General features: G+C 55.3%; 1 protein-coding gene across 1 annotated transcript; it reads left to right on the forward strand.

Moving 5' to 3' along the window:
• The first annotated feature begins 6521 nt into the window (after positions 1–6521).
• On the forward strand, positions 6522–6932 carry LOC138579958 (histone H3). Its single transcript, XM_069650183.1, has one exon. It carries the CDS (start codon positions 6522–6524, stop codon positions 6930–6932), a length of 411 nt encoding a protein of 136 aa, XP_069506284.1.
• Positions 6933–17807: the final 10875 nt, after the last annotated feature.

Raw genomic sequence — 17807 nt, forward strand, 5'->3', positions numbered from 1 at the left:
CACAGTCACACTGCTATTGCTGACCCCACCTGGAGGAAGCAATGTGCCCTGCCTTGTATTACAGGCACCCACCTGCTTGAAGCAATGTGCTCTTGCTGCTATTACTGACCTTATCTGGTGGGTTGGTGCCGAAGATGTGAAGGCCCCCACCGTGGCCAGCAGCATCTGGACCCCAGGGTCACACCACACCATGGAGCTTCATAGTCCGCGGCACAGCCCAGGGAGCTGGCCAGCATGCACCCACCCGCCCTGGTGAACTGTGCTGGAGTGCCTGCAGCCTGCCCAGCCCCCGTTAAGCTCATCATGCCAATTGTGTTGTCTCACCTCTCACTCCAGGGGACTTCCTCGCATGAGCGGCCTTCCCGGAGGCCCCTGCAATCTGGAGGAAGTGAAACAAAGGTGTTACTTTCAACACCAAGTGTGGGGGTGGTGGGGAGGGGAGAAACAGCAGCTGCTGTCTAAGGAAAAGAAAACGCAGCTTCAGTAATACGAAAAGCTTTTCATGCCGTCAATGTTGCCTGCAGTTACTCTATCTCTGCCTTTGATACTGACATTTGCTTTTCGACCATTTCATCTGTGTAACATGCCTGTAATCAGCAGTTATCTGCTGACCTCAAACAGAAAAATGTGACCATTGCAAAGGGAGACGTTTACGGTCAGCTCTCTTTGGACATGGAAACACAGCATTTAATGCTCACATTTGCTCTGTAGGTACACAAGGAAACTTGCATTTACAGACTGTGCACTTGCAGAACACATGTGTGCATTACAGTTCTGACCATTAGCATACCAGCGCGCACTTGCTAGTTTATGTTTTCAAAAACGTACCGCTCTGCTTTCACACAACCATTTCCGAAAACACAGCTAATCGTATGCATGCAACATAGCGGAGGCGAGGTCGGACAAAGTTCATGGTTGCTGTTGCGTAGTGAATACGCCAATGTACGCATGCGCGAGCGGGATCGATACTCGCGCATGCGCAGTTGATAATAAAGACGGTCGACTGGCAGTTGCCGCCGGGGACCCGATCAAGTCACACGTCTCCGGCGTCGCTCTTTGTTCGAGTGTGTGAGCGCACGTGTGAATGACGGCTGGGGCCCCTGGCACCCCCTGCCAACACAACATTGGCGACGAGGATGCTGAGGCCAGGGGGGCAAAGATGGACGCAGCCACGCACTCGAGAAAAGAGGAAGAGGCATTTGCGATCGGACGCTCTGGTCCAGGGAAAGCGAGGTGGACACCGAGGAGTGGGGAAGGCTCCACGACTCCAAGCACTGCTCCGTCGTGCTCCTACTGCGGGTATGACCTGCCGCACATTGGTGAGTGCCCAGCTAAATCAAGGGTATGTGGCTGGTGTGGCACACCAGGACACTACGTGAGGGTGTGCAGGGCAGTGACACCAGTAGCGGCCTCGAGGGGGCCAGAGAGAGCTGGCAGGAGCAACGCTCAGAGAGTGAGGGTTGTATCGGCTGTCGAACAGGGTATGCAAGACCTCAACATCGCAGAAGAGGAAGAGGAAGAAGAGGACATTTTCTTCATCTCCAGCATTGCCAAGAGCCCTGGCAAAAGTCGACAACCAAAATGTACAGTACTCATCGGAGAAGTCCCTACTCCGGTCCTCATAGACACCGGGGCATCTGTCTGTGTGTTGGCTACCGAACACTACAATGCACTCCCAGGCCTGCCAAATTTGACTGAGTCCACAGCAAGAATATACGCATTTGGAGGAGATGCACCCCTTCCCATCCAAGGAGTGTTCGTGGCTCCAGTATCTCATGGACAGAACAGAATCAAAGCACGGTTCTTCGTCACCAGCGTAAGCCCACACTCCCTTCTAAGTTGTGCCGTGTCGGAAGCGCTGAACATTGTGCACTTCACGTTAGCGGTATATCATGCCGATCTGGAACGCCTGCTGCAACGCTTTGAGATGATCTTCGATGGCATAGGGAAACTAAAAGCCGACCCCATATGTTTGCACATCGATGGATCAGTGAGGCCGACAGCGCTAAAGCACCGCCGCATCCCATTCCATCTGCGGGCTCAGGTAGAAAAAGAGCTACAGTCATTGGCTGACTTAGATATTATCGAAAGAGTGGAAGGACCTACCCCGTGGGTCTCCCCAATTGTGGTGGCCCCAAAGCACAAACAGCCGGGCGCTGAACGAATATGTGTGGATATGAGGCTACCCAATGTAGCCATCAAGAGAGAACGCCACCTTACGCCCACCCTAGACGACATTGTTGGCGAACTTCAGGGGGCGAAGGTCTTCTCGAAACTGGACTTGAGATCTGGTTATCACCAGCTAGAGCTCCACCCCGAGTCGAGTTATAGCCGGAGCCCCCGTGTACCTGGCTGCCGTGCTCGAGTACCTGACTGCTGAGATCCTGGAGCTGGCCGGCAACGCCGCCCGGGACAACAAGAAGACCCGCATCATCCCCAGACACCTGCAGCTCGCCATCCGCAACGACGAGGAGCTCAACAAGCTGCTGGGCAAGGTCACCATTGCCCAGGGCGGTGTCCTGCCCAACATCCAGGCCGTGCTGCTGCCCAAGAAGACCGAGGGCCACAAGGCAGGGGGCAAAGCCAGCAAGTAACAAGCCCAAGGTACACACTCTCCCAAAAACAAAACAAAAAACACAAAGGCTCTTGTAAGAGCCGCTCACACACTCAGACAAAGAGCTCAGTACCTTGACAGCAGCGCCACCACTTCTCTACACTACAACAGAGTATGTGCAAAACCCCTTTGGGCTGATCGCATGCTCCCGATACCCATGCAGCTTTCTGGGTGCATGGGCAAAGTAGGGCGCGAATGCGGCACACCGGACTGTGAGGCACAGCTGGAAAGGGTGGGAGTGAGTACACAGGGCTTAATTGGAGGAAGGGGTGGTGTGTGTGTGTGTTCGTGCGCGCCCTCTCTCAGAAGCGCAGCTACGTTTCTACATTAAAGGGCTGACAATCAAGCGCCTTCCTGCTTTACCGAGTTCGGAGAGAACAAAGGCCAGCCGGTGTAACGGCTGGAAAGCGCGGGCATTTTGATTTTGAAATGCTGCGCATGTGCACACTGGAGCGGACGGCTGCCGCGCGATCCCCGCCCTCCACCCCCATGGCCCGCCCTCTGTCCATATAAGCAGCCGATTCCCGTCGGCCACCACACACACAGCCCCAGCTCCCTTGTGACGAGCAGAGCAGCAGCAGAAGCGGACATGTCTGGTCGCGGCAAAGGAGGGAAAGGTCTCGGCAAGGGCGGCGCCAAGAGGCACAGGAAAGTGCTCCGAGACAACATGTAAATGGGGCAATGCGCCAAAAGAAACCAAGTCCACTTTAGGAATTCCACTTGATAGCTCTTTACTTCGCGTCAAAGTCTACCTACATGAGAATACATACCCCCTTGCAGATGGGAAGCCCCCTCCCTGCCCCCCCCCCCCCCACATCTCTCTTCCCTTCTGGTAACCAGACTAAGGCACTCATGCCAAAGCACTGAGCTCCCCGATGCCCTCTTGTAACGGCAGAAGGTACTGCGGCCTAGGTAGAGTTGGCTGGGAAAGGCGGGATTATGCTGATAACTCCCAGAAGTACCCAGCTGCAGACCAAGCGGGGGGCACACACACACCCCTCTAGCCATCCCCATAAGCCTCTGAGCAGGCCTCGAGAACTCTCGCGTCGCCCGGTGCACTGTTATCCGAGAAGCCAGGGGTCACAGCACACTCTGAGTTACAAGTGCCTGTGGGTCAGCCCTGTTTTCCTGCCTATAGAACCTGGCCGTTCGGGGCCTAGGGGCCAGGCCGGAGCGTATTCCTTGCTCCACCCACTGCTGAGTGCGGTCGCCACTCTCTGCTGGGCCCTGAGAGGCCCAGGAGCAGAGCCTTTTGCTTCTCTCTCTCTCTCTCTCTCTCTCTGCCTAGGCTCCCTGAGACAGCCAGGAGCATGGCATTTGCTCCACTCACTACTGGCCTCTCCTCGGGAGTGGCCGGCCCAGCTGCCATTTCTCTCCCTCCAGCCATCGGGTCAGTCAGGCCAACATCATACATTGTTATTTGGCATTTACATAGCGCTCTATATATCATTGGTATGATCTCAAAGCGCTTGTGGGTTGAACGCCCCCTTTGGAGACCGTAGTAAAGGTCAGTCGAGAGAGTAGGGTGCTTGGGTGCATTCAATATGGGAGCAGCTGATGCGATTGCTTGATGGTAGCTGCATCCTAACATTTGGTGCGGTGGTATTGAGAGATCAGTTGAATGTGTGCAGTTTGGGGGTTGGTCTCTCGAGACTGCGGCATGAGGCCTGTGTAGGACGCTTATGTGTGCAGCTAGGCCGATTTCTTTTCGTGGGCTATAGCTGCGTTCTAGCAGGATGCTGAGGCGTTCATGGGCTATAGTACGTATGTGAGCAGCTAGGCCGAAATTGATCGCGGGCTATAGCTGCGCTCTATTTTGTGTTGGTGTAAAGTAGAGCGTGAGCATAGTGATAGGAGAGGTGAGCGTCTGGAGTGGATGTTTTGTTCTTACGAGCCCACTGTTCCAGGGTTACATTGTCGTGTTTCGCGGTAGCTGCCCTCAGAGGCAGATGCACAGCTAGTAGCCGGGTAAGATATGTGTGCTCGGGCAGAGGGCCATTAATCTTAGGCTCAGCAGACTGCATCTCAGGGGCCCGGTTTCACTGGTTGCGGTTTATGGTTGGTTACAGGATAATTGGATATTGGGCAGGAGCTATCACGCACCAATGTGGTCACATCGAGCTCATTTTTCTGATCCTTGGTCGTCGTTAATGGTGGGTTGCAGGGTAGGTCTAGGCAGGATGGTAGGTTGTAGGGCAGGAGTCATTTCGCATGCCAACAATATCCCTCCGGACAGCTTTAGATCCACCGTACAAGCACTGGTCCTATCCCACCTGGATGGGGGCAACGCCCTCCTCGGAAAGGCCGCCCGTCGTCTTCCCTTGAGCCCCAGAGAAGTGTCCTACATGCAGCCACACGCTTTCTCAAGGCTCTACGCAGGTACCCCGTCACCCCTCCCCTCATCGACCTTCACTGGCTCACACTGCACCCACAAATCACCTTCAAGTCTTGCCGCATCATCTATAAGGCAGTCACGCCCTCAAGTCACCCAGCTACCTTGCAGAGAAACCCAGCATCTCCAGCAGACAACGCACCACCAGAAGCCTGGGACACGAGCAGTCTTTAAATCCGCCACTGCAAAAAGGAAAGGACCAGACAACAAGCCTTCTCTGCCTACGCCCCGAGACCAGGGAACCTCCTCCCCGTCGGCATCAGACTTGCCCCACACGCTCCCACAATTCAGAAAAGAACTCAAGACGCATCTCTTCAAGGAGTCGCTCTCCCCCTCAATACCTAGGCCAATCACGCCGCACCACCTGGCTCGCTAGACGACACCTGCCTCTCTCCACCCAGCCACCCTGTATGGCGGTGCCCCTCCGTATCCTACTCCCTGCTGTATATCTGTTCCGTTTTTACCCCTGAAAAGCACTCAGTTACGCATCTGCACTGTTGCATCCCTGGGCAAAGCGCTCCGTTGGGTATCTGTGTTGGTGCATTTCTCTGAGGATGGCTGTAGAAGGTCGCTATGCGGCAGTTGGTCGGCCCTCTGACTGGGGGCAGCTGCACGTGTGTTTCTCAGATCGCTATGATGGCAAAGGAGAGGTTGTGTATCCTGCCTGCCCAGAGAGTGTAGAGAGAGCATATGCGAGAGCCAGAGAGACGTAAGCAGTGCATGAGCAGAACTCTCAAATGTCCAGTGGCCAACGCGTGGGGAGGCCATCCAGTCCTGTCTTAACCCCCCTCTGGATTGCGGGTCTTGTCGATTTGTCTTCCCTGTTTCAAATGCAGAAACACTACCAGTGCCAGAATTCCAAACAAAAAACAGAACTGGGTGGCTTTCCCACTCATGGACCCGGGAAACGCGAGAGCCTTGCCATCAGGTGTCAGATGGGGGAGTCAAGAGAAGGTGGTTGCTCGTTAGAACCACTCTTAACTTTTCCCACAACCACCTACTTCTATGGAGTCTCCTTTTATAACTTTCCGGGGCGCGGTCCGCTTTCTTTTCTGCACTTGCTTGCCAGGCTGGGTGCTTCACAGACTCGTACTCTGAGGTGACCCCACGCCGCCCCTTATCGTGCCATACAAAATGGCCACCTGAATAAAATGAATAAATCCCCCTCAGCCCAAGAGAGAAAGAAAGAAAAGTGAGAGACACGAGCGTGCGTGCGTGCGTGCGTGCTGTCAATCATAACAGGAATCAATGAATAGCTGGCAAACCTCAGACTGGCTGTCCAATCATAGCCCTCCTGTTCCGCGCGTGCCTGTGCACGTAGATGCCTGCCAGCCCTTCAACGGGCCGACGTTCTGCCTCGGGCTCGTCACAGAGTTTGGCGGGCTTTTTCAAACCTGTTTCCTGCTATTGTCCCAGCCAATCGGAGTGGAGCTGGGTCTTCATCAGCCCGCGCGCTCTCTGAAGCCGTCACAGACAGACCGTTGTACTTCGGAGTGTAAGTCGCACAAGGTTACCATGGCCCGTACCAAGCAGACCGCCCGCAAGTCCACCGGAGGCAAGGCACCTCGCAAGCAGCTGGCCACCAAAGCTGCCCGCAAGAGCGCACCAGCCACTGGCGGTGTCAAGAAACCTCACCGCTACCGGCCGGGCACCGTGGCCCTCCGGGAGATACGGCGCTACCAGAAATCTACCGAGCTGCTCATCCGCAAACTGCCCTTCCAGCGCCTTGTGCGGGAGATCGCACAGGATTTCAAGACCGACCTGCGTTTCCAGAGCTCCGCCGTCATGGCCCTGCAGGAGGCCAGCGAGTCCTACTTGGTGGGGCTCTTTGAGGACACCAACCTCTGCGCCATTCACGCCAAAAGAGTGACCATTATGCCCAAGGACATCCAGCTGGCCCGCCGCATCCGAGGCGAGAGGGCCTGAGGGGCACTGGCAGCAAGACCCACCACCACAAAGGCTCTTTTAAGAGCCGACACATTGTCACACACAAGAGCTGCTCAACTCTGCCTCTCGAGGCGCCTCTCTTCACTGCACAGGGAGCTAGGTTGTCTCTCAAACCCAAGGCAAACATGCCAACGCTCCAGTTGCCACTGCCTGTCTTGGCATGTGTTGAATGAAACGCCCTGCGGCTGGCGTCCAAGTCAACGCAACCCGCCACACCCCACCGCTGCGAGCCCCCAAAATGCATGTCAGGGCGCTTTGGCGACCAGCTTTGCCTCACCTTCATATTGCTTTCAATTTGTGCTCTTGTGGCGGTCGGATTAGATGCGATGGCTTGTGCCTCTTAGCCGGAGCACAGCCATCTCTTAACCCGAGGCCGGCCCCCCCACCTCCCCACAGAGATCTCTGAACCTGAAGACGCCCCCCCCCCCTACACATCACGGTTTCTATAGCGCCTGCCTTGATGCTGGATCACAACCACTTCTAAGCGTTGTGCGCTAACGGCCGGTTCTCCGCCCGCCGCCACCCGCAAACCGAACGGTGCGGTACTGGCTCCCTGTCGAGCTCGGGGACAGAGGGGTCTGCTGCGAGCGCTTCCCTGGCAGTGCCTGTCCTGCACATTGCGCTCTGTCCCCAGAGCTTTCCCTCCCAGCCCAGCGAATGTGTCAAGTAGGGAGCGTGACTCCTGCCGCAGCGCAGAGCATTAATTTGCTTACGCCGAAGTCCCTATTTGAGACCATTGCCCTTATGTCTTCCGGGGATGGAATAAAGCGGGGCTTGCTAGGCAAAGCATGCGAGCTCTTGAGTGGAGGTGGTGAGCGGCTCTTAAAAGAGCCTTTGGGTTTTTTGCTGCTGGGAACTGTGGCCTCACTTGGCACTGGTGTACTTGGTGACGGCCTTGGTGCCCTCGGACACAGCGTGCTTGGCCAGCTCGCCTGGCAGCAGGAGTCGCACTGCGGTCTGGATCTCCCTGGAGGTGATGGTCCTGTGTTTGTTGTAGTGGCACAGGCGGGAGGCTTCCCCGGAGATGCGCTCGAAGATGTCATTGACAAACGAGTTCATGATGCCCATGGCCTTGGAAGAGATGCCGGTGTCAGGGTGCACCTGCTTCATCACCTTGTAGATGTAAATGGCATAGCTTTCCTTCCTGCACCTCTTGCGCTTCTTCCCGTCCTTCTTGGGCGGCTTGGAGAGCGCTTTCTTGGAGCCCTTCTTGGGCGCTGGGGCGGACTTGGCTGGCTCAGGCATTGTCTGCCGCGAACGATCACGCTGTGAGGAGCGGAAGAAATGAGTAAATAACCGCACCCCTCCCCTCTCTTTTGTAGGCTGCCTGTGCTTAATCAGCTGCTGCCAGTCCCTGCTCGCCATTGGCCCCTTTGGTTCTGCAGCTCTTCCGTGTCTGTGTGCCCGGCACAGAGCTCTGATTGGTTGGTTGGCAGGAGTAGTCTCCCCCTCCAATGGATGTTCACACAGAGCCTAGGTTTCGTCCAATGAGAGAGCTCCACCGTGTCTTTATATGCCGGCCCTCCCAGGCTCATTACTTTCGTTTTGAACGTTGAACGAGCAACGCATCATGTCTGGACGAGGAAAGCAAGGAGGGAAGGGGGGCCCCGGGGGAACGCGAAGCGTTTCCCCCCGGGGAGTTTTTTGGCGATGCACATGGCCAGCGAGTGGCCGTGGGGCAGAGCGCCGCCTGGGGGGGTATTTAAGGGCTCGGGGAAGGTTCGGGGGGCAGGCGACGGTTAGGACTTGATGATTGTCCTGTCGCCTGCTCCCGAGCCTTCCCTGTAGCTGGGCCTAGGGTCGCGGTGAGGAGGAGGTAGGGGATTAGTAGGGGTTTTGGTGGCGGGGATAGGTTTAGTAGGGGAGGGTGTAGGTGTGTCGGCGGGCGTTTATTAAAAAAAAAAAAAAAAAAAAAAACAAAGAAAGGGGTGGTGATTGCGGACTCCGCATGTTAGGGGGGTATTGTACATAAGGTACCCCCACCCCTTCCCCCCCCCTGCTTACCGGAGCAGCCGTCAGTGGCTTTGGATCAGGGAGGGCGGGTCGCGCCAGCTGGGGCCGCGGATTCGGGTTGCCGGGGAGGGAGCAGGAGCGCCGCTGTGAGGTGCATCCCTCGTTGGTTTTAGCGTGGTCGCGGGGGGTTTTTATGACCCGGTGCCGTCCCCGCTTCATTTGGGGGGCGTTAGGGGGCAATGGGTCGGCTGGGGGGTCTGTTTGTTGGAGCCGTTGCGTGCTGGGCTTCCCTGGTACTCGCGCGCGGTGCTGGCTTCTGAAGTGAGGGGGCAGAGCGGTCCTCTTAAAGGGGCCGCTCTCCCTTTCATGTAGTGGGCTGCTAGGCCCTGCGGTGCGGCGAGTGAGCCACCAGGGGGCAGGCTGCTGAAGTGGAAGGGCACGGTGGGGCCCAGTAAAAAAAAAAAAAAAAAAAAAAAACGAAACACACAGCAGGCGAGAAGGGAGGGGGGTTTGGGTAGGGGTTTTTTCTCAGCAGTAGGGATATGATATGGCATTTGAAACGCTCCTATACACAAGTGTTTCAAGGTTGTGCTGTGGCTCCTGGTTTTTTGGGTTTGTTTCTTTGGGTGGCATTTGTCGGAAAATAAGGAGGACGTTTTGTCTGGGCAAAGGTTAGTTTAAAGAGGTTAAAATAAAAAAAAAAAAAAAATAAAAAATAAAGTATATAAGAATAATAGCGAAATAGAGCATACAATGGTATCTTTGGGGTATTATTATGTGGAATTAGGTTAATTAATATTCTGGGATACCTTATTTTCTTAGCTTAGTTCCCCTTTCGGGGTTTTTTCCTTGCACTGGGTAAGTGCCCACGGAAAGGGCTGGCTCGGGGGTGTAGTGGCTAGGTGTAAGATTAAAGGGATTATTGAGTGCACGGTCATTTTATCTGGGCAATATGGTGGGACAGGGAGCTAGTAAGAAGGGCAGGGTGGATGCCAGGGTGCTGAGGGAGGCCCTAGAAATTATTAACAGGGCATCTAAGGCCCAGCTTGAAGGGGAGGTAGTGGAGGTTTCGGGAGAAGGGGAGGTGGGGGGGGGGCAGGCCGCAGCGTAGGGCAGCGGCGGGTGGCAGGAGAGTCATGTCGGTGGGGGTGATGGGGCGCAGAGTGGGGCAATCTGGACAGAGGGAAAAGGGGGCAAAAACCTGCGGAAGAGTGCAGGTGGGAGAAGGAGGGCGAGGTCCCCATCAATTTGAGGAGGTTGAAAGGGGGCGCGGAACGGCCCCCCCGGGTACGAGGAGTGAGGGCGGAGGGCGCTGTGCAGCCCCCGCTGGTCAGGGGGAGGTAGAGAGTTTTACAACGGCCCCTCCTCGGTCAGCGCAAGGAAAGCCTAGAGGGTGCAGTACAGCCCCTAGCAATGAGGATTCCAGGGTGGAGGTCGGAACGCCTCGCCCGAGAGAAGAGGACCAGGCAAGGGTTTCCCACAACCCCGCCGAGAAGACGTCAAAGGGGTGGCGGGGCGGACGCCCCGGGCTCGCATGAAGATCATCAACTCAAACTGGGCATGAGCTCACATCTGCAATGCTATTTAAGGGTAGGAGCCCTCTATGGAAGGAGAGGAGGAGTATCGGTGTGGACGCCAGACTACGGGCGGCAGGTGTGGAAAGAGGTGAGCGGGAAAGGGAATGGTCATCTGCATGGCAGAGAGGGGTTACAAGTAGGTGGACGGGGGAGGAACGGGCTGGTTTTCAAGGTGTAAGGAAAGAAGTTGGTGTGCAGGCCATTGAAGCTGAAGGGGTTGGAAAGAGCATTTGCTCGGTGGAGGTCCAAACGGACAAGGTGAGGGAGCCATTGGTGCTCGAAGTGCAAGCTGGAAAGGATAAGGAGTGTGAAGCGAAAAGAAAGGGGGACAAAGGGCCATACATGGGGATAACAAAACCATTGGGGACGCACTTGAGGGCAGCGACCAGGGAAAAGATTCAGGCAGGGGAATTGGTGGATGTCTTTAAATTGCTCCATAGGGAAGTGAGAGCAAAAGAGGGGTCTGAGGAGGTAGAGAGGGAACTGGCTTCACGCCCAAGGGTCCCGGTGACCATCGAGAATTGGACATCGGCGTTTATTATTTATGCCAGTGTGTGCTGTAAAAAATTTACGGAGTGGTGCGTCCCTGCTTAAATATATGGACATAATTAGGAAGGTTTTTCACGAGTGGGGAGTTTTTGGTTGGGTACGCTATGATGAGGAATTGAGAGCGAGAAGGGCGGTGGATAGTTAGGCGGTCTGGGGGGGTGAGAGAGACATGGATCTTTGGCTGCAATGGATGGCTCCAACGGGGCCTGCCCCAACATTACACACAGCAAGTGGGCTGCCTGTGCCTTACCGGCCCTTTCTGGGTCGCCCCGCCCATGAGGGGGCGGGGGGAGGAGGCGGAGGACAGACCTCAACAGCATTTCGGGAGTTCAATAAAGAAAGCTGCATTCGGTGGAGGTGCAAATTTAAACGCGAGTGCAGCAGGTGTGCGGGTTGGCATCCGGTTACAGATTGTTTTCAGGCAGGGGACAGTGGGTCAGGGCGAGGAGCGGGGTAAGGAAGTGGGGGGGAAGGACCGCATGCCAGAAAAAATTGGGGTGTGCTGGTAGGTCGGGCTCAGTTTATCGTAGAGGAGGTGGGGGGCACAAGGTTTGATGAAAGGTTTGTTGGGAGCAAATTGAATGGGACGGGAAAAAGGTGAGGAGGAAGATGCGTAGGTAGGGGAGGGCCCAGGGGGGAGGTATCGGTGGGAATTTGTTAAGGGAGAGGTAGCTGTCGTGGGGAAGGCAGGGACGACGGTGGTGAAGCCCTCACGCTTGCCGCACGACAAGGTGAGTAGGTTTCTGGCTGCATGGACGGAGGTGCGGGAGCGCCTCTGGTGCAGCAGGGGGAAGTGGGGAGATGGGTCTGCATGGACGGGGGTGCACTAAGGCCCCTGGTGCAGCTAAAATTAAAAAAAAAAAAAAAAAAACAAAAAAAAAAAGTGAAACAGAGAAGCGAGGTGCCGGAAGAAGAATGTATGTGTAATGGTCTGCATGGACGGGGGCGCAGGTTTGGCCCCTGGTGCAGCGGTGGAGAGGAATAAAGGAAAAAAGGGGGCCTGCATGGACAGGGGTGCACTAGGCCCCCTGGTGCAGGTGGGAAAAAGGTGGTAATGGACGCAAGTAGCTTGAAGATGGTGATATGAAGGAACTGCATGGACGGGGGCGCAGGTTTGGCCCCTGGTGCAGCGGTGAAGAGGGGTAAAGCAAAAAGGGGCCTGCATGGACGGGGGTGCATTAGGGCCCCTGGTGCAGGCGGGAAAAAGGTGGTAAGGGATGAGAGGAGCTTAAAGAGTTAGATGGAAGGGATTGCATGGACAGGGGTGCAGGTTTGGCCCCTGGTGCAATGGCGAGAGGAGTAATAATATAAAGGGCCTGCAGGGACGGGGGTGCACGGGGGCCCCCGGTGCAGGTAGGACAAGGCAGGAATGTAAGGGAATAAAACTGGACATAACAAGTGGAACAAATGGTTTATTGCTTGTAGGGGAGCTGTTTGCGACCTGTTTTACGTGGTTATTGTGTGGGGGCTTTCAGGGCTTCTGAGTTGGTCGAGGGGGAAAAAGGGGGGGTAGGGTGACTGCAATTGGAAGATGTTCAAATTACAGAAGAAGGTTGGACATCAAGATTTAAGGTCTAAGACGGTTATGAAGGGAAGGGGCTCTTGGGTTCGGCTGGGTCGTGGGAGCAAGGTCTTATGCCCAGTTCCAGGTGCTAAGGGTATTGCGGAAGGAGTTGGTGGCAGTGGGAGAAAAGGAAGAGGATTTTGGGACTCATTACTTTAGGAGGGGCGCAGCATCTGAGGGTACCGGGCGGGGTTTTTTCAGAAGACAAGGTGAGAAGAGTGGGACGTTGAAGGTCTGGGAAATGCAAGGGGTACGGCAGGGAGTTTTGATAATGGGGGTGTTGAAAAGGTGGTTAGGTTTTTGTGGGCCAACTGTTGTTGAAATAATTTTTTGACTTGTCAGTGATTTTGTATTTTCTTTTTCAGATGCTGCGCGAAAGGAAGGGGAGTTGGCGCATGTTTTGATTTGTTGCCATTCAATTGTTAAGTGGACTGGGAAGGAAGTGGAGAGAGGGGTTTTTGGAAGGTAACAGGGGTGCAGTTTCAAGGAAGTGGTGGTGAGACGGCACGGGTTGGGGGGCCTGCGGTGGGATCAGCTGCTTCCTATATTGGCAGGGACGAGGGAACGCTTGGGGTTCCAGAGGTGGTGATTATGCATGCAGGGGAGAATGACCTGGTGAGAGATTAGGGGTTGGCTCTGCTAAGGAAAATGAAGAGGGACGTAGGGGGGGTGCGGGAAATGTGGCCTCAAGCAGTGGTGGTATGGACTAAGTTGTTGCCGCAATGAGTGTGGAGGGGAATGAAAAGGGGGGAGCAATGGAACGGGCCAGGAAGGGGATAATAAGGGAATGGGTACAATGTTGTGCCTCGGTGGCAGTGCAGGTCATGGACCAGAAAGAAATAACGTTGAGGGTCTCCTTATCTTTAGAGAGGTTGGGGTACACTTGTCCGTGTAGGGGAATAATCACTACCTGGCGGAATTTGGTGCTTGGATGAGAGATTGGGTAAAAAGTTTGAGGTAGAAAAGTGGGGGGGGTGGGTTGGGGCAGAAAGAACTCCTCTGGGGAGGGTTTTTCTGGTGCCGGGGGCATGGCCCCTTTTGATGTGGGGGGAGGGAAGCACAATGGGGGAATGACACGGGAAAGGATGGGGTGGCGCTGTTTGCACAAGCAGGTCACCCCGGGGGAACAGGTATTGAGCCTGGAGGGGCATGGCCCCTGGGAGAAAGCGGGACGCCTGGAAAAGGGGCAAGGAGACGGTAGGATCCAAGGGATCATTAGGGAGGAATTGGGTTATTTAATTATTTAATTGTTGGGGGAAAATGAAAATGTTTAATTTATTTAAGGGGTGGTTAATATATTCCTTTAGTTTGTTAGGCCATGGAGCCAGTTAAGCGTTTGATTGTAAGCTTTGGCCTGTCACATTAAAGCGACCTTTTCCACTTCTAAACGAGTCTGGGTTTTTGTGCATTAAGCCAAAAGGGGGGCCCCGGGGGGAACGCGAAGCGTTTCCCCCCGGGGAGTTTTTTGGCGATGCACATGGCCAGCGAGTGGCCGTGGGGCAGAGCGCCGCCTGGGGGGGTATTTAAGGGCTCGGGGAAGGTTCGGGGGGCAGGCGACGGTTAGGACTTGATGATTGTCCCGCCCTCCCACCCCTTTCAGTTTCGTTAGGGTAGTGTCTGGTTAGGTAATATGGGGGGGGCCATTGTTTATGGGATTATGCAGGGGGTTCTTTAGATGACATGGCAGGTTCATGAGTTCTGGGGTCTGTTGAGAAGGTAGGGTTGGTGGTTTTGTGTGACAGGTCAGGGCATTGTGAAAGTGTGTGTAATATATGTTGCTGATGTGGCAGGTCAGGCTGGCTGCAGGTCATAGGAAGGGGGAGTTTGGTGTAGAGGGGAGTTTGAAGGGTGTTGAAGTGGGTCCGGGCGCCGGGGGCATGGCCCCTTTTGATGTGGGGGGAGGGAAGCACAATGGGGGAATGACACGGGAAAGGATGGGGTGGCGCTGTTTGCACAAGCAGGTCACCCCGGGGGAACAGGTATTGAGCCTGGAGGGGCATGGCCCCTGGGAGAAAGCGGGACGCCTGGAAAAGGGGCAAGGAGACGGTAGGATCCAAGGGATCATTAGGGAGGAATTGGGTTATTTAATTATTTAATTGTTGGGGGAAAATGAAAATGTTTAATTTATTTAAGGGGTGGTTAATATATTCCTTTAGTTTGTTAGGCCATGGAGCCAGTTAAGCGTTTGATTGTAAGCTTTGGCCTGTCACATTAAAGCGACCTTTTCCACTTCTAAACGAGTCTGGGTTTTTGTGCATTAAGCCAAAAGGCCCGTGCTAAGGCAAAGACTCGCTCCTCCCGGGCAGGCTTGCAGTTCCCAGTAGGCCGTGTGCACAGGCTGCTGCGGAAGGGGAACTACGGTGAGCGCGTGGGAGCCGGAGCCCCGGTGTACATGGCTGCCGTGCTCGAGTACCTGACTGCTGAGATCCTGGAGCTGGCCGGCAACGCCGCCCGGGACAACAAGAAGACCCGCATCATCCCCAGACACCTGCAGCTCGCCATCCGCAACGACGAGGAGCTCAACAAGCTGCTGGGCAAGGTCACCATTGCCCAGGGCGGTGTCCTGCCCAACATCCAGGCCGTGCTGCTGCCCAAGAAGACCGAGGGCCACAAGGCAGGGGGCAAAGCCAGCAAGTAACAAGCCCAAGGTACACACTCTCCCAAAAACAAAACAAAAAACACAAAGGCTCTTGTAAGAGCCGCTCACACACTCAGACAAAGAGCTCAGTACCTTGACAGCAGCGCCACCACTTCTCTACACTACAACAGAGTATGTGCAAAACCCCTTTGGGCTGATCGCATGCTCCCGATACCCATGCAGCTTTCTGGGTGCATGGGCAAAGTAGGGCGCGAATGCGGCACACCGGACTGTGAGGCACAGCTGGAAAGGGTGGGAGTGAGTACACAGGGCTTAATTGGAGGAAGGGGTGGTGTGTGTGTGTTCGTGCGCGCCCTCTCTCAGAAGCGCAGCTACGTTTCTACATTAAAGGGCTGACAATCAAGCGCCTTCCTGCTTTACCGAGTTCGGAGAGAACAAAGGCCAGCCGGTGTAACGGCTGGAAAGCGCGGGCATTTTGATTTTGAAATGCTGCGCATGTGCACACTGGAGCGGACGGCTGCCGCGCGATCCCCGCCCTCCACCCCCATGGCCCGCCCTCTGTCCATATAAGCAGCCGATTCCCGTCGGCCACCACACACACAGCCCCAGCTCCCTTGTGACGAGCAGAGCAGCAGCAGCAGCAGAAGCGGACATGTCTGGTCGCGGCAAAGGAGGGAAAGGTCTCGGCAAGGGCGGCGCCAAGAGGCACAGGAAAGTGCTCCGAGACAACATCCAGGGCATTACCAAGCCCGCCATCCGCCGCCTGGCCCGCCGTGGCGGAGTCAAGTGCATCTCCGGCCTCATCTACGAGGAGACCCGCGGTGTGCTCAAGGTCTTCCTGGAAAACGTGATCCGGGACGCCGTCACCTACACTGAGCACGCCAAGAGGAAGACGGTCACTGCCATGGATGTGGTCTATGCCCTGAAGCGCCAGGGACGCACTCTCTATGGATTCGGGGGTTGAGGAACACCTACCACAGCACCGACGCACAAACCCAAAGGCTCTTTTAAGAGCCGCCCACACCGTCAATGACAGAGCTGCTCATTTGCGCTGCGCATTCGGTATTGGGCTAATATTATCCCCAGCATAGGCGACATTATTTATGGTATAAAAAAATATGGGGGTTGCAGGGGCTGTCCCCCACAGGTTCCGTGGGGTAAGATCGCCGCAAAAAAAAACTGCGCAATTCTTGCATGGCGACATTTTTGCAGGCATATTATCACATGGAACCGCGCTTTCTTGGAAGGCTGAACCCAGCCCACCCCTCTGCTTCCCCGCCAGTGCGGTGGACCTGTGCGGCAGTGGCACTCGAGGTCCCGTGGGCCAAAATACCAACAGCCCCGTTGTGTGTGCGCCCATTTAAATGTAAATGGGGCAATGCGCCAAAAGAAACCAAGTCCACTTTAGGAATTCCACTTGATAGCTCTTTACTTCGCGTCAAAGTCTACCTACATGAGAATACATACCCCCTTGCAGATGGGAAGCCCCCTCCCTCCCTGCCCCCCCCCCCACATCTCTCTTCCCTTCTGGTAACCAGACTCAGGCACTCATGCCAAAGCACTGAGCTCCCCGATGCCCTCTTGTAACGGCAGAAGGTACTGCGGCCTAGGTAGAGTTGGCTGGGAAAGGCGGGATTATGCTGATAACTCCCAGAAGTACCCAGCTGCAGACCAAGCGGGGGGCACACACACACCCCTCTAGCCATCCCCATAAGCCTCTGAGCAGGCCTCGAGAACTCTCGCGTCGCCCGGTGCACTGTTACCCGAGAAGCCAGGGGTCACAGCACACTCTGAGTTACAAGTGCCTGTAGGTCAGCCCTGTTTTCCTGCCTATAGAACCTGGCCGTTCGGGGCCTAGGGGCCAGGCCGGAGCGTATTCCTTGCCCCACCCGCTGCTGAGTGCGGTCGCCACTCTCTGATGGGCCCTGAGAGGCCCAGGAGCAGAGCCTGTTGCTTCTCTCTCTCTCTCTCTCTCTCTCTCTCTCTCTCTCTCTGCCTAGGCTCCCTGAGACAGCCAGGAGCATGGCATTTGCTCCACTCACTACTGGCCTCTCCTCGGGAGTGGCCGGCCCAGCTGCCATTTCTCTCCCTCCAGCCATCGGGTCAGTCAGGCCAACATCATACATTGTTATTTGGCATTTACATAGCGCTCTATATATCATTGGTATGATCTCAAAGCGCTTGTGGGTTGAACGCCCCCCTTGGAGACCGTAGTAAAGGTCAGTCGAGAGAGTAGGGTGCTTGGGTGCATTCAATATGGGAGCAGCTGATGCGATTGCTTGATGGTAGCTGCATCCTAACATTTGGTGCGGTGGTATTGAGAGATCAGTTGAATGTGTGCAGTTTGGGGGTTGGTCTCTCGAGACTGCGGCATGAGGCCTGTGTAGGACGCTTATGTGTGCAGCTAGGCCGATTTCTTTTCGTGGGCTATAGCTGCGTTCTAGCAGGATGCTGAGGCGTTCATGGGCTATAGTACGTATATGTGAGCAGCTAGGCCGAAATTGATCGCGGGCTATAGCTGCGCTCTATTTTGTGTTGGTGTAAAGTAGAGCGTGAGCATAGTGATAGGAGAGGTGAGCGTCTGGAGTGGATGTTTTGTTCTTACGAGCCCA

This window comes from Ambystoma mexicanum, chromosome 3p (genome assembly GCF_040938575.1).
Source record: "Ambystoma mexicanum isolate Mex_15411 chromosome 3p, UKY_AmexF1_1, whole genome shotgun sequence".
NCBI lineage: Eukaryota > Metazoa > Chordata > Amphibia > Caudata > Ambystomatidae > Ambystoma > Ambystoma mexicanum.